General features: G+C 41.9%; 1 protein-coding gene across 5 annotated transcripts in view; it reads right to left on the bottom strand.

Moving 5' to 3' along the window:
• The window catches only part of PALLD (palladin, cytoskeletal associated protein), a 275,578-nt gene that overhangs the window by 25,949 nt on the left and 226,565 nt on the right, over positions 1 to 23,064 (bottom strand). For 4 of the 5 annotated variants that reach the window (XM_054989776.1, XM_054989778.1, XM_054989781.1 and 1 more), the window contains 5 exons: positions 14,842 to 15,534; positions 8,292 to 8,427; positions 7,142 to 7,243; positions 5,086 to 5,136; positions 4,021 to 4,242 (listed from right to left, as the gene is read on the bottom strand). In XM_054989776.1, coding sequence (XP_054845751.1) covers positions 4,021 to 4,242; positions 5,086 to 5,136; positions 7,142 to 7,243; positions 8,292 to 8,427; positions 14,842 to 15,534 — 1,204 coding nt within the window. The remainder of the gene's footprint in view (positions 1 to 4,020; positions 4,243 to 5,085; positions 5,137 to 7,141; positions 7,244 to 8,291; positions 8,428 to 14,841; positions 15,535 to 23,064) is intronic. The other variant, XM_054989777.1, reaches the window with a different exon arrangement.

The following is a 23,064-nucleotide window of genomic DNA, read 5'->3' as shown; positions in this document are numbered from 1 at the left end:
AAAAGGAATGATTTCTGCATGAAGGATTTTAAAAATGGCCCCAAGGAGGCACTATTATAATTGACAACATGAGAGTTTTGTTTTATTTTGGTTCAATTATAAGATTATAATTAACAACACAAATATTTTGTGTGTATAATTATTCTGGTATACTTATTGTATATTTATTAAAGGATATTTATATATGCAGTTTAGAGTTTACTGGATTTATAAGTTAGCGCTTAGATATATAGCTCAACTTTCTGTGTTTTCAGAACCTTACACGTTCCCGATCAATACATACAAGTTCGTCAATGTTTGGTGCATTGTGACGGCCTATGGCTACAGACAATAAACTCTTGATCTTGAATACATACAAGTTTCCTTGGTAGGACAAGCAAGAGCTTCCTAGGGGATGGGGTAGACTTAACCCCCTCTTGCCATCAACTCCAGATTGGGCACCGGAGCATCTGAATGTGAAAAAAATGCTGGGAGATGAGGAACTGTACAAGTCTGGTTGGACACCTTTAAAAGCGGAATAGACGAATTCAAGGAGGACAAGTCCACTAACAGCTATTAACCACATGAGATCTTTATGTTCAGAGGCAGGGCTTTTTTCCTGGGAAAAGAGGTGTTGGAACTCAGTGGTGGAACTCAGGACCGCACAATGACATCACTTTGGGTCAGCTGGAACAAGGGGGGAGTTCTTTAAAGTTTAAATCGCCCTCTGTGAAAATGGTCACATGGCCAATGGCCCCACCCCCTGATCTCCAGACAGAGGGGAGTTTAGGTTGCCATCCGTGCCAGTGGCATGGAAGGCAATCTAAACTCCTCTCTGTCTGGAGATCAGGGGGCGGGGCCACCAGCCATGTGACCATTTTCAAGAGGTGCCTGAACTCCGTTCTACCACGTTCCAGCTGAAGAAAAGCCCTGTTCAGAGGTAACATACTTCTGAATAAAAGCTGCTGAGGCAGCAGTTTTGCCTTTCGTGCTCCTTTTGTGGGATCTCTCATGCATTTAGTCAACCAGTTAGAAACAGGTGTTGTGGACTGATCCATCAGGGGTCTTTGTCATGTGCTTACATAACCACTTTAATGAAACATTACTTGATTGTTACATTTCCAGGCAAAACAGTAGATTATCCAAAGTTCACATCGACTGCAGCAGTGAACCCTTTTCAAGTTTGTCATCTTTCCCAGCGCTTGAACATCATCCATTTATTACTCACTTACAAGAGCAGATCTTTAAATTCTAACAATATCCACTCATTTAGCAATATTCATGGGGCTTGCATTGAAGATTATTTTTCAAAAAAGAAAACCCTTCCATGTAAGGTTGTCAGGTACTGACGAGGTCAAATTATTTAATTACACCCAGGCGTCAGTTATACTTGCTTCCCTGTGTGCAGGCTTGCAAACCTTCTCTGGTGCCAACAAAGGACTTGTTAATGTATTTTCATATGCTGACTTAACTTTTATTTGAATCACTAAAGATATGTTATCATTTAAAAACCTTTAGGTTTAGTAATGACATAGCTGCAAAAATAAGTTTGTACTTGTATGCTTCATAATGTGACTTGACATCTGTTGGTCTTGTAAGAGCCAGTAATTATTTTATAACACACTTCTTTCATTACTGAATCGCAAAGCTTGCCAAGAATTAAATCAGCAGGGATATATGCTCACATTGAATTCTGTATACCTTATGTCCTAGATTAACATGATTATAACGTTGTAAACTTTACATCCATGTATGGCTCTTTACTTGTAAATTTGTTGTGTAATAATTAAATACGTCATGTCAATTCCCTTCCTTGATTCCAAAGCCATACACTATAATCAAAGATCCTATTTCCTTTCTGGCGTTAATATTATTATATGATCCTGCCACATGCCACCTACGTTTACCTTGATTTCAAAGTTTTTAGAAATTGCAACCCACCAGATTATGATCAATTATACTTAATTTATAGCAGCAGAAATGAATTTTGAAGAAAAAAATTGTGCTTATATTTATTAACATAGACATCTACAGAATATGAAATCATGATTTTGAAACTCAGGATATTCAAGATCTCTTTTTTGAAGGCCTTTCAACTTTGTGTACATACAGATGCATGCAGATACTCAACTTTTGCATGCAAGATTTGAGTTACAGATTAAAAATCAGTTTTCATACCTCAATCAAAATTTTAAACTTCCAAATTAAAAATAATTATATGAAATTTCAGATTATTAAAAATGTCATATAATTTGAGGGTATACATAAGGATATTTCATTCTATAGGTTAGATATACAAAAGAAGCCTGCTTTCACAGGTCATAAAATGCACTCCTTCCAACTTAGTGCTAATACCTAGGTAGTCATATTTTCACATCAGAATTCTGTTTAGATGGTAGATGGAGAAAAAAAAATCTCACCCTTCCTTGTAAAAAATACTTTGCATCGGCTGCCATCCTAGGGACACTCTCCTTGAAGGAATCCCTGCTGAATAACATGGGCTTACTTCGAAGCAGACCTGCTTAAGCTCTTGCTTGGCATAGCAAAGGTTATGCCAAGCTACTGAATTGTTAGGGCCATCATTGGCTGGGCAAGAGATGTTTTGAAACAATTCAATAATTCCCAGGCAAATCTCCAGGGTAATATTTCCTGTCTCACTACACAACACCGTAAGACACCCAAGCTTTCAAGTTGCGACTTTTGATGTACACTAACACCTCTAAGGAAACAAAATATTTTTTATTAAAAACAGAAGCCGTAATGTAATACCTCTTATTAAGACCAATCAAAACAGAAAACCGCAATACTGTTTGTAAAGCTTTCAAGTTGTCTAGAACTTTGCCATTGACACACCGGCAAGAAAAAGAGAAGCCATCCAACTGACAATATAAAAATGAGTAGGCAATCAAATGTCTCACAGAAGAACTTTTCATCAGGCTGCTCCTACTTCTAATCTAGCCTGATAAAGAGTTCTGGAGAACTTAAAAACATGCACACTGTATTACATTATTTTGATTTGAAAAGAGATAACCAATAAATTGAATGCCATATCTTGCTACTCCAGTAAATTCTGGGGAGTCCTACATGCAGACACATGCAGGTAGGTCAACTGTGTTATGCAGCCAAGCAACGTAATGACCTTGCTATGAGAAGGAAGTGGCCAGAGGCTCAAGTTTGGCTACAAGTAAATCAAACAGCAAAGGACTTTCAACTGAATCTCCATAAGAGTAAATACACATATCAATACAGAGGAAATCCTATTAACACTATGGGGAGGGGCAGGGCTTTTTTCTGGGAAAAGAGGTGGTGGAACTCAGTGGGTTGCCAGCACGAGGGGACAACTCCTGGCAGGAGGTGGTACCACATGCTTGCGCGCAAAGTGCACACACGCTCCCAGGACTGCACAATGGGTCAGCTGGAACAAGGGGCGAGTTTTTTAAAGTTTAAATCGCCCGTGGCGAAAATGGTCACATGGCCGGTGGCCCCGCCCCCTGATCTCCAGCGCGGAGGGCAATCTAAACTCCCCTCTGTCTGGAGATCAGAGGGTGGGGTCACTGGCCATGTGACCATTTTCAAGAGGTGCCGGAACTCTGTTCCACTGCGTTCTAGCTGAAAAAAAGCCCTGGGGAGGGGACAGACTAGACAGTATGGGCCAACCACATGTATTTATTCATAGTTATTCCTACTGGCCCCATTCACAAACAAAGCAGTGTTGTGAAGGCATTTTTCCCTGAAAAGAAGTTTGTGGGTGGGAGGAGCTAAAGCCTCCCCACACTTCACCTCATTGCACTGTGGAGTTTTAAGCGTTTTGCTTCCTAATATTGTCAACAATATTGCAATCAAAACTCCCAGATTCTATAAACCTTTCCTACCTTAAAACAAAAGTTTATTTTTTCCTGATGAGATAAAGCTGAGACAGTTATGCATGTAGAAAATAGGCAATCCTGCATTATCTATGAGTAGGATGTCCATGTGGATGCCCCTTGCAAATCTAGTCTAGATCTCTTACGAGCAATCCTAGAGAGGCTTCCTCTCTCTCACCTTTGGGTTTGGATTTCCAGAAACTCTGCAGATAAATGTGACAGGCATTCCTTCAAATATTTTGTAATGTTTCAGCTTTATCTCAAAATATGGTGCCACAGAATCATCAAGGGGCTCTCCTCCGTGCTCCACTTCGTCATCTGACTCTTCTACAGGAGTCCTCTCCAGCCGAAACTCGATCTCACCGATCAACCTCTGCTCAAAGCTGGAGACTTTGTATTCCTACCAAAGAAAAAAAAAGTTCAAGGTTAAGTCCCATCTTTAATAGCTAAATAGTTTGATGTGCTCCTAATTAACTCCATTCTGCAGATCTCCCTCCACAATCCATTAGGATTGCACACAAAGAAGGAAACTGTATTATATAGAGAAACAAATTGTAACAACCTCAGTTCTAAATGATTTCCTTATGAAAGATTGGGAACACGCAATAAGATGCCTGGGTTGCATTTCAAGCCATTCTAAAACTTATGCCACACACTAACAATCCCGCCCCCCTCCAATTCCACACTTCAATTAGTTTTCCTTTGGAATGCAGCTAAACAATGGTTGGAAACAGATGTCCAGCAACCATGTGGCAGATGTTTGCAAACATACTGGGGCTCTGCCGCATGGAGCGGTGGTCATCTAAAGACTCCAGCCTCGCCACTAGCTCAGTGCCAGTGTCTCCCTGCAGTGGAGAAGCAAAGAATAAATATAACGCTGGATTTCAAAGGCTACAGATGACCATCGTTCCACAAGGGTAGAAGTGCCAGATGGTTACTTGTTAAAAAAACTAGTGTGCAGTTAGAGCTTTATTATGTACCACAGTTTTCAGACACACACAAGCGCGCGTGCGCACACGCACACACACATCCACACACTGAGTCAACTCTGGGAAAGAAATGCACATCTATAATCATGGGAAATTACTGTACAAAACATCAAAATGTTACGCAGTTTAAAGAATTATGCCCTGCAACAGAAGAGACCAATGTGAACATCTGGAGACAGCATTGTAAAAGCCAGAAAAGGAAAGAGAAAGACATCAGTGGACTGAAAACCCAGAAAGAAAGAGAAAGATTTAACCTTTTGAACATCCACAGGAGTCAGTACAGAAGCATCAAGAGAGCCAATTTCCTGTAAAGGCAGAAGAGAAGACGGATACCGGAAGTAAGACGAACACACTGCAGTCTCAGAGAGCTCTTTTGTCAAAATCCACTACATATAACATTTGAAAATGATTGACAAGGATGGTCTGAATCACCAACATTGGCATTTCAACTAAGAAGTAGAAATGACTGGTGACTCTTTAAAGCCTACTTTTTGCTTCCCTGCTGGATTTGGGCAGTATCCAAAAATGCAGTTTCCATCTGGAGAAAACAAAAGGGATCTCAAGATGACAAGGGCTGTGCTTTATCGTCAAACACTGCAAGATCAGAGAGACAGAATGAACAAGAACAGGAGCAGATGTTAAAAGTGTTCTTCCACTCTATGCCCAGGGGGAAAGTGAACCGAATGCACTACTCCATATTGGTGCAAAGGTTCCTAAAATATTACATACAGCTTTGGCTAAAGCATCCTTACTTTATGTGAATCTATTCTCTCCCATACAGTGCTTTCCCCATGCCATATGCAGACACTACATTTTTGCAGATGTACAAGGAATTCGTGCACCCATCTATATGATTAAACATAATCACCACGACACAGTTATTGCTATCAGCCAACATAAACTGCTGCACTTCGTCTAGCTGTTCTACAAAACTGCTCATCGTTTCTGCTTTAAGTTTTCCTGCTGTTAGTTTTCCTCTATCAGGGTTTTTTGCACGTTTCCTATGCTGAACTTTGGATTTTCCAAGATTTCTAAGGTTTACTTTATGCTTTAAAAGCTGATTCCCCCTGGCCCCCACACTGTACTATTTAAGCATGGGGCATTTGCCTTTAAAGACCAAATGGTGTGATCCATTTATTTAGAAAATTTGTATGCTGGATTTCCAGACCTGCTTGAGGCAGCTCACAACATCCCTTCCTGTGTATGCAAGTTTGAGTGCATGGAACAGGCTCCCCAAGTGCCCTTTCCTCCCACTCCCAGCCCTCAAGATCCAGCACCCGCATGCTGTTGGCCACGACTGCCCACGAGGAAGCAGCTCTGCTTGTACTCGTCCCTGGATTCATGTGTAAAGTGAATGTGCATTGGCTCTTTCTTACAAACAGTTGTATGCACATACGTGCATGTTGTATGTGTGAACTGGGTTACTGGCAAACATCAGTAACTACCTACCCTCTCTCTGGCGGTGTCCTACCATTTAATGAACCTTCATCTTAAAGGCTCAACTCAACTCTAAACTTTCTTTACAAAAACAACAACAACATTTGATTTATATACCGCCCTTCAGGACAACTTAATGCCCACTCAGAGCGGTTTACAAAGTATGTTATTATTCTTCCCACAACAAAACGCCCTGTGAAGTAGGTGGGGCTGAGAGAGCTCTAAGGGAGCTGTGACTGATCCAAAGTCACCTAGCGGGCTTCAAGTGGAGGAGTGGGGAATCGAACCCGGCTCTCCAGATTAGAGTCCCGCGCTCTTAACCACTACACCAAACTGTCTTTAATGGCTAGAAATTGTGTCTTTTCAATGTTGGACTACATATTCCTTCCCTCTTTAAAGTGGGGTGAGCCAACGTGGCTATCCCGTATCACAGAGGTAATTCTGTTCTTCCTTCCCTTACTCCCCATCATTAAATATGGCTACTATGGGATTCAAATGCAGCTGAGGCACACGCTGGCACTGATTGCCTAGTTAGGCCCTCAAACTTGTCTACTTTTCCTTCCAACAAGGACTGCAATCTGAAGTCCAGCACTGGTGCTGAAGTCTGGTACAACAAACTGTACTCAGGCAGTCAAAGCTTGAGAAAAATATTTTTCTCAAACATGAAGCAGCCCTTCCTTGGGAGCAGTTCACGGTGCAAGCCAAAAGACCAGTCAGGTCTGACCACTCTCTTTTCTGCCACAAGGCAATGTCTCAATCTGCGCCCCAAAAGAAAAGGGGGGGGGGGAAGTAAAAGCTGCAGGAAGAACAGGCAAGGCAAAAAGAGGAAATGGCCGTGTTGCGCTTTGCAAGAGGACAGCCGCATAGTTGCACCTGTATTGCCGCATCTTCTTCTGGCTCCTGAATACTGAAGACGGTTGCAGCGCTGTCAGCCCCGAGCAGTCGACGTGCCATTTTCTCCTCATATGTTAACTTCTAAATCAAAAGGAGAAAAAGGAGTTCCAGTATCTCAGACTAATAAGCACGAGGAGCAATATGCATTGCCAGAAAAAATGATGTTTCTTATCTTTCTCTCCAAACGGAAATTAAAAATATTATAAATCACATAGTCCATTATTGACCCAAGTCATTCTGTAGAAAAAGAGCTGGAGGAACTCATTAGCATAACTCATTAGCATCTGCCACATCCCTTGACATCGCCGGAAATGTGTCATTAGCACAACTGATTTGCATATGCCACACACCCTGACATCACATATCCTGGCTGTTTTGGACCCAATCCTGGCCATTCAGGGCCGAAATTGGGCCCAAAATGGCAAAAAGGAGCTGGAAAAGGCTGAAAAGGGGCCACAAATGGTCAGGATCAGGCTGCCGCTGAGTGAGAGAGTGATCCACCACCCATCAGAGGCACAATCCAGGCCATTTCAGCCCCAATCCAGGATGAAACGGGCCCAAAATGGCCGAGAGTCAGGTGGGTGGGGCCACCTGACATGTGACCTCTTTGGGGAACTGCCGGAACTGTGTTCCTGTGTGTTCCCCCTCGAAATGAGCCCTGGTCCATTAAATACTACTTTTCTTTCTCTGTTAAAAATTATCCACTGAAAATACAAAGAGCATAAAGTGGTATGAAGATTTCTGATCAAGTCTTCAGATAAAGAAAACAAATTTATGGGAGAAAGTAGATGGATTTCCTTAGTTGGCAAAATTTTTAGGCAATCACGTTCAATGAATTCTCTATGGAAATGACAAATCTTTGTTTTTCTCTTACATATGAACACATGAAGCTGCTTTATACTGAATCAGACGGGCAGGAGCTCACCAGAGTCTCAGGCAAAGATTTCCCCTACTACTTGATCCTCTTAAGTGGAGAGAGTGGGTATCGAACCTGAGACCTTCTGCATGCATAACAGATGCTCTACCCATGGACCCTTTCCTAACATGAGAATTTAGAGAATGGTTAAGATAAGAACACTTCTCCCAGTACTATGCCCAAACACCCCCTTTGAATCTCCCTGCCACTTACTGGTTGGCCATTGTTCAACAGGTCTTCCTTGAAGCGAAGCTTTCTTTCCAAATCCTGGATAACTGCATCTTTTGTGCCCTGAATTTCTTCATCGGATGCAATCCGAGCTGTTCTGCCTGTTTTCTTTGGAAAGCCCCTGCAAAGATATACAAGAAGTTTATAGGTGTTATTGATTCCATTTATAAATACAGCAGCTGAAATTATTAATTTATAACATTATTTTTCTGTACTGATGTGCAAAATTACCACACAATGCACACTTAACTTGATAATAATAACATTTGATTTATATACTCCCTTCAGGACAACTTAACACCCACTCAGAGTGGTTTACAAAGTATGTTATTATTATCTCCGTAACAATCACCCTGTGAGGTGGGTGGCGGTAAGAGAGCTCTGGAAGAGCTGTGATTGACCCAAGGAATTCATTACCACAGGATGCAACAGTTGCCATTAGCTTAGATGGTTTTTAAAAAGGGTTGGATAAGTCACACAGGCCAATCTCCCTAGTAAAAAAAGGCCATAAAATATTTCCTGTGTTATTACTAATATATAGTACAGGCCCCTCTTGACCCTTTCCAGTCAGATTATAGACCAGGGCATGGGACAGAGACAGCACTAGTAGCATTAGTGGATGATCTCTGCCTGAATATAGACAAAGGCTATGCCTCCTTATTGCTTCCATTGGATCTATCTGCAGCCTTTGATACAATAGACCATGCCGTACCACTAATTCCCAATATGAGTTTGTACTAAAAAAGCACAGTCACAAAGTAATTGATTTATTGACAGTTGTAAAAATGCGTGTTGGTAATGTGTTTGGGAGCAAAACATTAATATTACAATTGTTTTTCAGTATGTTATTAGTCTTAATTTATTACAATTTATTTGCTTAAAAGCGTACATTGCAAGAGATTGTTTTTTAAAAAGTGGATTAGACAAATTCATAGAGGCTATGTTCGTCAGCCCCTATTAGCCATTACAGAAAAATGGAACAGCTGAAAGCTAGCTACTGGAATGCAAGCAGAAGGGGTAGGATGTTGCCTGATTCTCTGTCAGAGAGGGGGAGACAGCTGTTTCAGCACTTGAAAAGGCAGGGAGGGGGGCAACAAGAGCACCTGGTCCTACTGCACTCTAGACCCCTGCAGCATTTTTAAATGGCTTCATTCGTGTCTGTGTTTTCCACAACAGACCACCATATTTTCCCACTTAAATGAGAGATGTGCTTAAGCATTGTTGCAACTGTGCACAGTGATTCCAGAACCTTCTACTTGGATTGCTCACAAGTATCAAAGACAAGCGAAAAAGAGTCAGAAAGTCCTTGAACATGTGAACTTTCAGTAGTTAGTGAAGCATTTTTTTTAAAAAAATTTTTTAAACCACATTTGAAAGCAACAGCCAGCTGCTTTCACTCAGACAAAAGCAAAAACTCTGACACGGTTTCCCCTGCAGCATTCCTTAATCCTCTCAATTCCCATAGATCTTTCAGAGTGATTTACTGCTTTGAAGAACATGGAAACAGCTATTAAATTTAACATCAGCAATAAAGAGAAAAAATATCTTATGATAATTCTGCAAAATGTAAACAATGTTCATTCCAAAGCAACGTTTCCTCTCAAGTTTCAAAGGTATTTATTAATATAATCTTGGTTCAGGCTATTCCTATTGAAGGCCATTACTCTGAGTAATTCTGTAAATAGCAGGATGCTAGCAAGTGTCCTGATTAAAATTACCAGAAATGCGGACAACCAAGCCCCAGAAAACCCTGCTGAAGTCTGTTCCTTTCAAGCTAACATACACATACGCTGAAAATGAAATTTTTCCTTGACTTTGAAAGGGATTCCAGTCTGGCCATGCATGGATGACTAACGCTATGCTCTCTTTCTAGTGGTTATATACTGTATATTTCCAATGTCTCCCTATGAGCCAGCTGTGCTTTCAGGCATATCCAGGCGGTTTCGTGAATGTAAATAAATGGAAAAATCTGGATTGCCCTTCAGAGGCAAGTGAAAACCGGGCTTTCATAAACTGAGAGGAATAAACAGAACCAGTTCCTGTTTCTACTACACTGTTCATGTTCCACATTAATGTGTGTATAATCAGACTGATGAGACAGAAATGGACCTCATCCATCCCACCCCAAGTGAAATTATAATGTCATGGCTTTGGCCAAATTCTAGCTTAAGAACAATTTACATTTTGCTTTTCAGTGCGATTGCCACCTTCTAATTCTAAACACTGAGACACAGAAGAAGAATTACAACCACTGCTGTTAAGCAGAACTCAGGAATGGCAATAGCCAGAAACACCCTGGCTATGGCTAGAAGTCCGAAAAGGTGGGAGTCTCTCTCAAAAAAAGGAGCAACTTCTCATAAATCAGCTGACCACAGGCACTCATTTACCGTTTTTCTCAGTTTCCCCACACCAGAAAATATAAGAGAAGTTCTCTTTTAAATCTAGCAAGCTACCTGTTTGCCAAGCAGCTTTTCAGACCTGAGTGGAAGGGAAGGGGGCTGAATGACCACAACAATTTTAATAGGGGCTTCCACAGCCCAATGAGTGTTGTTGCCTTCTCAGGGCAATCTCTCTAACATATTCAAACTTTTGTGTTGTTTCAATCAACACAATGCGGTTGTCACCTCCGGGTCGGGAAATTCCTGGAGGGTGGACCCTGGGGAGGGGGTATAAAGCCATAGAGCCCACGCTCCAAAACAGCAATTTTCTCCAGGGGAACTGAACTCTGTAGTTTGGGGAGCTGGTGATTACTAGGCATTAGAATTGATATTTCAAATGTTTTCTGCATGCAGTAAGAAACCTACATCTTTAGTCAGATTTTTGTGCAATTTTGGAATGGCTAAACCTATACACTGGCAACCCAGTATCTTTAAACTATCCTGTTGGAAGAGGTTCACTTGAACAATAATGGCTCAAGCAATGCTGCCAAATCCACAGTCTACAGAGGCCTCTAATTTACAAAGATGAATTTCCTTTGAGCTGAACTGTCTCTATGATATTTATTGCTCATGCTCTCGTGCTACATGCTTAGGCATAAATGTTATTGAGCCTTGATTGAAAGCTCTATAAAAGGTTGATTCCATGGGAAATCAAAATGTCTTCTTTTGGCCATAGTTAAGATTCCATTCTTGTACATGCTTAGGATACTTTCTTAACTTTCACCACGATGATTGAGGACATGTTAGCTATTAATTCCGTAAACTTTGAGCCAAATGGAAACAAACAACTCTTTGAGAAGTAGGGAGAAGGTAGCTCTGAGGGGCCTTAATTGAACAACCTGATGAGTGGAAAGAGATTAGGTAGGAAAAGTTTAGTGTAATGAGGAAGACTGAAAGGGTCAAACTGGAAACGTGGTATTTCACAGTGCAATTTCAAGAGCAAGCATAATCTTTCCTGATTACCACTTCCTACAATTACTGGGAAATATCCTATTGTGACTATTGGTTAAGACAGAACCACACTTCCACCCTGGTATAACAACTGTCATAGTACAGCAGAAGCTTTACTAATCATTATTCATGGGAAATGGTGTGTGTGAGTTAACAAAGGTTTTATCTCATGGCGGTGGAAGAGCAGGCTGCAGGACCCAGGCATGGCTGTCACCTTCTTTTCATGGTTACTAGCTTGCTGCTGCTGGACAGGGCCCACTGGGGCAGAGTAGGCAGCAGTGGAATGGGCTGGAAGTCCCAGGTGGGTCCTGGATGCCTGCTTTGTGCTGCTGCTGACCTGTGCGCCCAGCCCAGGGGCAGCAAGCAGGCAACAGTGTAAAACCAAAGGCAGAGATGGGCCCACCCAGAACTTGCAGCACACGCCATTGCATCTACCTGCTCAGTGCTGCTGGGTTGCAGATCCCAAACATGCTGGTTAACCAGGTTGCCTGCATACTAAAGTGCCAGATAACAAAGCTTTTGCTGTATGATGTTAATGGGTGTAATCAGCAGAACTTCAAGGTAACCAAAGGGCTACATTTGATACTGGCAAACAGATAATTTACCAAACATATATCTGCCAGTTAACATGAATGCAGAGGGGAGGGAGCATATTTGCAGAGAAGAATTGGTCGACAGGAAGAGGGATGTGCAATACTTCCACTCTGGCTGGTTCTCTCCTGTAAACCACCAGGCTGTTTTCCTTACATCTGGGCATCTCAAAGCTCAATTAGGGGATGAACAATTAAAACAGAGGATGAAGTTTGCAGCTGAGCACAGGAATGGTTGAACACCCTGTCCAATCCACCCAGCATTATAAATCAAGTATGTGATCTGGGAAAGCTGTATTTGTTCTGTAATATGTCGTTTTCCCCTAAGTGATGCCCACTAAAGAAAATTTCCCTTGGATAACTAGCAGCTGGAAATAACTGGCATTCCTATGCTTTACGTTAACCCACCCTCTCTACCAATGATAACAAGGTAAATAGGCCAACTGCAATTTAATAGCTGTTGAAGACTGGAGGGGTTCTGCAAGCTGTTTGGCTCAAGTTTTCAGAATTATGGCAAAAACTCACTGCTATTAGGACTGATGGCAAAAAGAAGAGTTACAATGCAAGGCATGCCATTTTTTGAAAGTGGCCTGGAGAATTTTATCACATAGAGGGGCCTATCCTATTGGTGAACAAGCACATACCATGAGACTCAAAAGCCCAGTTTACATATTACAAAGAGACGTACATGCATTTACTGTAAGAAAGAGCCAAAGCATGCTCATTTTATGAATGAAACTAGGGACCAGTGCTTGAATAAATGTGAGACTTTGATCACATGTTCAGCTGTACATGCATTGAATATAACATGAGAATTACGCAACATATATCACTCTGTATACAGACTGTATGTGCGTTCCCTGTAACTTGTGAGCAGGGTTTTATTGAGGAGCTGTTGCCATGCACAGAGAGTTTTAAGTAGCCTCTGCTTCGGGGATGAAGCAACCTTAAAGAAAACAAAGCATCAAAGCTGTAGTGGTTCCAGGACTAACTGGAAGCATTTAAGCTTTTCCCTCAGTTTTGTGGTGGCCAAGTTCCACAGTGCACTAGAGGATATTGACATTGCCTAAGGCTGCACCTGAGCTACAGTACTGCTCTGCTAATTTACAGCCTTTGTACAATAACCAAGGGAGAAACAAATAGATTAACCCAACGGACCTAAGAATGACACCTCTAAGCATGTTCAAAAATGTTAACGAAGTTGCAAATTAAGTTTTGGATTCAAGATATTCTCATTTTTAATCATTCTTTGTTCTGTAAAAGTGGAATGAGAATCTACTGTCAATGGAAACGTTAGCTGAAATATGCAGGATTTTTTTTAGCATGTTCCAAAACAATCCTTTATCCTTGCAGTTGTTTCTTGTGTCTGCAAATTCTCAGGCAAGTATACTGGATACCTTTTCTACTATTTGCACCTGAAGTATTGTCACTATTAATATAGCATACTAAACACAGAGTGTTTTACTTTCAGAGTCTTATTTACAAACACAACACACTTTGGCGGAGAGTCATTGTTATTTCTGTTTTATAGGTTCATAAAGTGAGATGTAAGGACAACGATCTACCCAGGCGGAAACAAACCATAGCCAATATAACAATTTGGGGCTACACAGATGTTTCTGTGGTTTAAGCCCATCATTCTGTACAGTTATGGAGATAAGAGGGATAAAGAGATTCTGCTCAGCTTCTACCACTAGCTTATGAAATTTCACCAGCTGTTGCCCATACTTAGGCACTCAGATGCTAGACTTTATGTCTAATGCCAAGACCTGCAGACTTGTGGAGCACACATGGCTCATGACCAAAGCACTGACTGGTACCTACACATCAAGCATTTAGCTACAAACTTGCACCCCCTAATGGAGCATTGTTGTGCACAGTTGGATTTGCATTAAGCCATAAGCATTCATAGACAATGCAGTACCTTTCTTCCTATACCCACAATATGAAGCTGCCACAAGTAATGCAAAATAAGGGACATGTACAGGGACATCTTGTAAGAAAGAAAGAATAAAAGTCCGAGGGTACATGTCCTGTAATGAATGTAGAAGTCCATGACACACAAACATATGCCAATCCCTGAAATAACTGCGGTTGTGCTTTTAGATCTCATATCACGAATACTAGAGATCATCCCAGATATGGTCCAAGACATCCATAATATATTTTTTTGGTTACTCTGGTTTCTCTTCAGATCGCAAAATCTTTCGACATCCATAATTAGGATCTCACACTTTTAAAAAAAGGTTATTAATCATGCTACCTAGCTACTTGTACTTTCTCTTTTCCTCCTGTGGGACTGACTGCAGTGATTTAAATCACTGAAGGAGGAAACAGTAAAATACTACATATGCCACTAACCCTTTCCTGATAGTTTGAAAAGAGCTGCTAACTAGCAGGAAGGGAGAAAAAACTCAGTGAGAAATCCTAACTGTGGATCTCTCACAACACGTCTGATTTAAGTGCAGAGAAGAGCATGTTGTACCACAAAAGGTACAGTACTAAAAGTGAAAAGGAGGGCAATTATGTTTGAGAAATTCAAATGTTTCTACTTACGGAGGTGTGACACCTTTCGGAAGTCCGAGTGCATTGACCGCAACAGGAGGAGGCTGAGATGGTAGCATGGAACTAAGGAAAGCTGCTGGAGATTGGCTGGAGTTGGAAAATCTAGACGTGGGAGAAAGACTTCGAGAGGGTGATGGGACAGAGGTTGGGAGAGGAGGCGGAGGAGGTGGTGGCAGTGGGAAGGAATCGGCCACTGAAAAGGTGGTGGTTGGACTGAAAACAGGGGGAGGTGGCGGTGGTGGTGAAGGGGAAGAAGTAGACCAGGGATATTCCCCTTCTGGAACAAATGGCTGAGAGAAAGGGGGAATGGATGTTCTGCCAAATTGTTTCTGAGAAGAAGTGGGAGACATTGGCGATGGGAGGCTGGAGGTGGAAGATCCAGATGAAGGAGTCATGTAGCTTGAAGCAGGGCTGATGTTCTGGGCAGCAATGAACTGCTTAGGACGGGCGTAGTTGAAGGAGCTGGAGGACTGCATGGTGGGAGCAGAATGAGAGTTGAGAATGCTCATTTGCACAGGAGGAACAATGGAGTGGCTGGATTCCAGTTCTTGGAATGAAGGCGGAGGGGGGAAAGACGGTGATGAGGGCAGGCTCTGGTAGAAACCTTGCTGCTGATGAGAACACTGACTAGCTTCTTTCTCTAGACGGATTTGGTTCTGCAACTGCTGAAGTCTCAAGGGGTCTCTGTATATATAAAGAAAAGAGAGAACTAGTTAGAAGAAAGCTAATGTTGCTTTTCTTGTCCTGGAGGAGGGAGAGAAAAATCTACTTGGCTGTCTGCATGAGCAGCATCCCTAACCTCTAACCATGACCAACAGTTTGGGAACAAGATGTGGGATCATGCACTCCCCCCTCCCCAGTTCACCCCCTCTCATACATAAATTCTCTCTTCTATTCTCTACTCAAAGGTGAAACTCGCTAAATATCCTTTGGCCTATAACTCCCTCTCATGGTAACCTATCTCACAGGCTTGTTGTAAGGACAAAGGGAGGCAGCTTATACAACCCTGAACTCTTTTACTGAAGGGTGTAATAAAAATATAATACAATACTGTGCAAATTTTGAAACTGCAACTGGTTTATATCTGCATTGAAGGAAAGCAGGGAGAATTCATGCATAATATACACTTGGGGAGGAACCATACTCTTGAGTAGTATTGTCTGTTTTTTAACCATGGATAGAGATCAGGAATATTTTACCCTTCCAGATTCTTAATCTAATGATGCACAAACACTATCTTTTAGGCAAACACATTATAGTATAAAAACACAGAGAACTATTAAGAATACAGTAAATGCACAACGATTGGATAAGAACACCTAGAAAGTAATAATTTCCTCTTTTATCATATAACGTTCCAGGAAAACTAGCTATCTGCTTTTTTAGAATGATAATGTTTTGGTATTGGTTTAACCTTGTGAATTCTACTGATGTCAAAAAGTAATTAAACCATGTCACAGAAAAAAAACCCCAACATGACACAACACAATATAGACACACCAAGTAATTTCTTTTAAATTATATGGGATCATTTCTCACTAATCTGGATCAAATTGATAATGTGTGAAAAAATGCCAAGGAGATCTGGAGGGTTTTTTTTTTCACTTTGGTGACATATAGGTAACATATTTAGAAAAGTATTTGACAACAAATGATGCTCTGCTATTTTCATACAGCTTAGTTACGGTTCTGTACAGTACAGTGTTGTTATTCTATTCCAAGGAAGAATCTTATCCATGTTCTAATTTGGAGGCATCTGCTCCTGTCTGGGCAACTTGCAGTGATTGATTGAAGGTTGTTTCTCTAAACAAGGAATAAAGTAGATCCCTCTTTCCCTTCTAAGGCCGAACACTTATGTGTCAAAAGATACCTCTCTACATAACAGCAAGTCAGCACCTTAACCTTAACCCTGTTTAATCCTCATAACAGACATACACAGAAGAAGGCAGGCAGGTTACCTATCAGCTAGTCCACAATGGAGCCAGAAAAAAAATCCAAGATTAGTAAGTTTTATTACTGTTACTACTAGGGATGTGCACCTGAAAAAAAAACACCTCACTATTTTTCAGATTTAGATTTCAAGAATGGCATAAATACCAGTAATCGATAGAATTCGGGTCCCCCAATACCATTTCAGGGTTCAGGTTTTTCCAGGATTCTAGAATTATTCGGGGTCCATTATTCCCTGTGGGGACCTGGGGGGCAGGGCTGGAGTTGCTGCATTTCAACCAAATAATACAAAAATTACATAGGAGCTACTGCTGCCTTTGCACTAAAGACCCACCAAGTTCAAGCAAACTGGCCAAGTGGTCCAATTCTACAGGCCTCTGAACAAGGTGGTCCCATCCATCCTACTTGCAAAGGCACAGACGGAGAGGAAAACATGGCCCTGGAAAAGGGCCCAACCCCACAAAGGAGGGAAGGAAGGAAAAGGAGCCAACCAAACCTGCAGCTCTGCTGGGCCAAGCAAGACTCTCTCTGGCTGTGAGCTATCCTCCCTGGGCCATGCCAGACTCTCCCTGAGCTGGGCGAAACTTTTGCGGGCCACGAGCCACCCCCACCCCATTGCCCTGGAAACCTGTTTAAGGGGGGGGAAACAGACCTGGGTTCTTTACAGTGCTGGTCACAGATATTCCCAAATAATTCTGTAAATGTACAGGACCCTGATACTGGTATTCCCAAGACCAGCACCTTGAATTAGGCTCGGAAACAAACTGGAAGTGAAATGAGATGTAGCAGCATAGCCATCACGTGCTCAAAGAAGTTAGTTTCCATCAAAAATGGAGCAGCTACATTTTGGCAAAGCTGAAGTTTTTGAGAATTTTTCAAAGGCAGTTCTGCAACAAGTGTGTTACAGTAATCTAATCTGGAAGCCACTAGAGCATGTGTAACTATAGCCAGGTCAGACTTCTCAAGGACTGGTTGTGGCTGATAAATCAACACCGCCCCAATGGAGCTCTGAGCACAGGGATTATAATTGTGACTCTGTTATGGCAACCTGACCTCCTTAAGTAAAGCCCTTATCAAAGCAAAGATCAGCTTCATCTTTGTGTGGTCTTTACTGGAAGAGCCATCCAACTGACTACTGCAGCTGGGAAGTCCAGAATTTTACTCAATGTGCCAGATGCTGTTGTGGGTTTTTCTTAAAATACATGCTCACACTTTTTCCTGTATATCTTGCATATAAATATTTATAATGGTATGCATATACAACACATATCATACAATGGAGCTGACAGCTATAAAATCTTGGTTTGAATACTGCCCTGCAAGCGGAGCATCATATATTATGTGGTCTTGTCAGCTGTGGACTAGAACACGTGTAAATGTTGTAGTAACATAGTACTTTGCTTTTCATTATCAGCAAAATAAACTCCCATTCTTAAATGAAAAAAACAAAAACTCTGCAAAGCAACTACTACATTCTGCAAACACAAAAGCCAACCAAAACTTCCATTCTGCGCTAGATTAGTTTTATCATAATGAGCACAACCGTGTTGTCCCATCTTGTGACAGTGAACACTTTCAAGAAGGGGGACCTTCTAATCAATGGCAGCAATTTAAGAATGCACAAACCCTATTGAAATGAAGCGAACTCTTGCAACATAGCTTCCATACACTTGGGGAGGAAACGGTGCAGAAGAACATCCTGCGTTACCAGCCAAAAAGCTTTAAATGTCTTAGGACCAAGGAGCTTAAAGGAACACCTCAGATGGCCCAGCCTGATTGTTAATTCCAAGTTCTTACTTGAAGTGTCCCCTTCTTCAAAGAAGGTCAGGTAAGTCAGCCACTGGGGAGAATGCCTTTTCAGCCATGGCTCTCTAGTATCTGGACTGCTTTCTCTAAGTCATCAGCAAGAAACTAATTCTACTATCGTTCAGGCAGTAGTTGTTTTAAATACTCACAAAGGGTTTCAGTTGTTACACAGTAGCTAGCTCTGCCTTTCTTCATCATGGATTGCATTTGTTTTACTGGCTGTGAAGGCTTATTACTGCTGGTATTTTGATCTGTGGCTGTGGATGTTTTTATTTGGTTACACTCTTGTAATTTTGTTCATTTTCTCCATTATATAACTTTAAAATAAATAAAATTCTGCAATTATGCAGAAACAAACACAAGGGCACATTAAAAACAATTCTGATAAATATTTTCCATAGGAAATAAGTTCTTTATGTGCCCCTGCCTCTGAAGACTTTTTGTTGAGAACTAATATGGATTCCAGTGTGTTGATTTTTAAGATTAGCTGTGGAATTTGTGCTTCCTTTATGCAGAGAAGTTGTTTGCTTTAAAAAAGAGACACTCACTATTAATGAACTGATCATATTGTGCTATTTGAAAAGGAACCGTTAGGACCATTAGTTAGGGCAAAGAAACCCTTCAGGTCAACTACTTTGTCCAACAGAAGAAGTAAGTATTTCTAGTCTTGTTAAATCCTGTTGAATGTTCTTAAACTCCTGCTGGCAGTATTTGCTTAAAATTCATCCCAATGAAGATCTAACATGCATGTGATTATGCCGTCTACACTGAAAATATCTGAGACTGGGATCCCCTGCCTCCACTGGGGAATGGTAGTCCTAATATGGAGAATATATATATACTTTAAAAAAATAATGCTTCCCAGCCCTTATTTTGCAATAGAGCAAAAATGAACATGGAAATCCTGCGAACTGGGAAGTACAACTTTGGCTCTGCCCACACAAGCCACTTGTGTCCCTGGGGAATCCCTTGTCTAGGCTTTATATAGGATGTGTTTTTTCTGGAAAAATGCATAGTGAGGAATCTCTGAACAGGATCCTCCTATGCTCCCAGTTTGCGGCGTTACTACTACAACAACAACAACAACAACAACAACAACAACAACAACAACAACAACAGTGCTTATATACTGTTCTTCTAGACATATTAGGGTCCATTCAAAGCAGTGAACATCGTTTTATTATTATTCTTACAATACAGCTGAGGATCTAGGGCTGGGAGGCTTATCCAAAGCCACCTGCTGAGTTCATGGCAGTAGTGGGATTCGAACCAGCAGAGTGCTGACTTGCAGTCCAACCACTTAAGACAAAAAGATCAGACAGAGGATCAACTCCATTTTATCCTCTATGTCTGTGTGCAAATAGAACACCAGATCCCTCCAAAGCAAAATCTTCCTTCCTTCTTGCTGTACTCCAGTATTATTCTACTTTCCCACCTTTCATTGGCTTTAATCAGGATACAACATCCCATCTGCACCACCACTAACCATTGTTAACACTAACCAGGTTCTCTCTTAACCTAGGTTGGACAGAGATTTTCAAATCTTGACATAAAATCATGTTTAAGAACACAACCAGGTTGGACCTCGCCAATGCTAGCTATAGTTTAGATGTAATGCTAAACCATGGTTGTATCTGTGAAAAGATGTAATGCTAAACCATGGTTATATATGGAAATGGGAAAAGGGCCCATTCTTGAGAGTTATGTCTGAGCCTAGCCTATGTAGCCTGCACTGCCATGACTCTCCTCATGGCAAAAGGCAAAGGAATGGCAGTCAAGCAAATCCTATGTGTATATAATGAAGAACAGTTTGATGATCTCAACATAAAAACAGTCAAATGGAAACAAAAAATGACACACAACAAGAAAGGAGCAAAGGATACAAGGCAAAGTGTCATAAACAATGCATTACACACACTGCTTTAGAGTGGGTCTCTTTGATATGTGAGCTTTGCCCACATGGCCTAGGTCAGCTGCAGACAAAATGCTGAACACAGAACCTGAAAAACAGTATTTATAACATTTACAAGAGCTCAGGAAGGAAGAAGAAGTGCATGGTTTAGCTTGGAGCCTGCTGTTTGGAAAAAAGCAAGCTGTCAATCAAACATCATCAGAAGGGCTCTTCACAAGCCCCTTCCTTGGAAAAGCAAGAACTAATCTGCAATGCAAAGGCTCTGTATTAGCTGTGCATATTCCTTAAAACCACGGCACATTAGCACATTATGTTTATTCACTCATGCATACCAATAGCAGTTGATTGTACACAAACTTTAAATAGACGGATCATCCCAGACAGGCATTCTGCTGAGGCCAAATTAAACAGACCAGTTCCATGACTAATGCTGCAAGGTAAGTGCTATTGCACAATTTACAGCATAGAGTTTGTCTCTGGCAAGAAACTGCATTTTGCCACACACATCACAGAAAACAGCCAGTGATTCAGGCCACGGGAATTTGATACATTCTAGAGAAAAAAAAGGTCTACTGTTGGTGTACTTAGTCAACTCTGTTCTACTGAAACCTCACAGATTCGGATGTGAGCGGTATGGCTGACTGTAGTTATCTTCCCACTCCTTTTTGGAAGTGCAAAGTAATGAAATATGGTGATGCTGTTCAGCTTCAACTCCCTTCTCGAATCCAGCCCCATGATACCAAAAGAATTCACTACTCATGTAACTTTGATAATGCAGTATCTCTGCTTAAATCCCTAAATCGTTTTCTGGTCCACTCCTGGAAGCAGCACTTTCTCCACTCTCATATACATCTCTATCGATAACCTTTGCTCGACTTGCTTCTCCTCGGCCATTTGAAAGGTGTCCTGTTCAATTTCCCCCCTTGTTTATGCCTGGAACTGCCTCCCAGAAAACCTCCATGATACCACCTTTCACTTAGGGTTTCCAAGCCCCCAGAGGGGGCAGGGAATCCCTTACCCTGAGCTCCTGTTGCCTGCTGCCATTCCAAGTGGTATTGGGGAAAATTAAAAAAACAGCAGTGTCACTAGTGTGATGCTGGAAATAGACATAAAAACCTCCCTGCATAACCACTGTGCTTGATTTGTATGATCATAAAACAATGCACAAAATATACAGTTTAGGCTACCCAGACTGGGAGGCCAAAATATAACAAAACTAATTCCAAGACGCTGATCTGCAAAACGGATTTAAAGATTACGTGAAACATTAAATATGTAATATAGGGTTACCAGTTCCCCCGGGCAACCAGTGGGAGTTGCGGTGCGGGGCACCTCATGCATGTACATTGGCATGCGCACATGCAACTCAGCTTGATGGCATCACTTCTAGCATGACCCAGAAGTGATGGTTTTGCACCAAGGCTGATTCTTTAAGAACTGGCCAAAAACATAATTATGATGAAACTTCGAGGTCATGCTGGAAATGATGTCATTGACTGGGGCCACAGGTGTGTGTGTAGCTATGTTGCTAGCCTACATCCCGGCCTCCCTCCTCCTGCTAATCAAGTGATGATCAGTGGGAAGACGAGTGAGTCTCTGGGAGTTTGTCCACCACTGGCAGGCACCTAGTAACCCTATTAATAGGCTTGCCATTCCCCCACCCAGGTCAGGGGATGCCCTGCTCCAACCTCCTCCTTGCCGCCCCCACTTACCTGGCCAGCAGGGGGGGGCAAGACTCCTGGGGCACCCCCTGGCTGCACAGTGGTCCCCCAGCAGCACAGTGCACCTCCAGGTGGCACAGCGTGCCCCCATGCCCCACTGCACTCCTGCGTCCCAAACTGGGCCAGTTTCGGGACAAATCGGGCCCATGGGGAGCGATTCAGCTCTTTGGCAAGTGCGGGAGTGCTCCCGGCCCACCCTTTGATCCACATGATGATGTCACATCCCAGAAATGATGTCATCGTGCATGCCGGGAGCACACGCATGCTGCGCCCATGCAAAAGGAAAAACACTGAAGCCTCCGCAGAGTAAGTGCCAGGCTCCCACCAGGGAACTCAAGGGACCTGGCAACCCTACCTATTAATGGAACTCCTGCAGATTTAAGCAATTACTTACATAAGTTGTGCAGATAAGTCTATCAAATGCAATCCAAATTCTGTTACCAGATTTTGTTGGGGCAGAATTGAGCCTCACATCTAGTGACTTTATTCTGACTGAGATAACAGTGCAAATCCATGTTTTTCCTGGCAGCATTAACGCCAATTTATCACTATCACTATCATCATCATCATCATCATCATCATCATCATCATCATTAGCTATCAGATCAGCTTTTTATCACTTCGTTCCTACCCCTATAGGTCCAGTCAGGTCCTGAGATCTCAGAGCAGGGGTCCCCAACATGGTACCCACCAACATCTTTCCTAGCACATGCCAAGTGTTTTTAGAAAGTGAGCTGAGTCTGTTGGGATTTTGACCAGCAGGGCTTCTACTTGACTGTGCAGATGTTTTAAAAAATTGCTCTGGCAGCATCTGCCATCACACCA

Source organism: Eublepharis macularius, chromosome 10 (assembly GCF_028583425.1).
Source record: "Eublepharis macularius isolate TG4126 chromosome 10, MPM_Emac_v1.0, whole genome shotgun sequence".
Taxonomy (NCBI): domain Eukaryota; kingdom Metazoa; phylum Chordata; class Lepidosauria; order Squamata; family Eublepharidae; genus Eublepharis; species Eublepharis macularius.
Note: the sequence above shows the minus strand (reverse complement) of the source record. Positions and strands in the feature narration are given on the sequence as shown.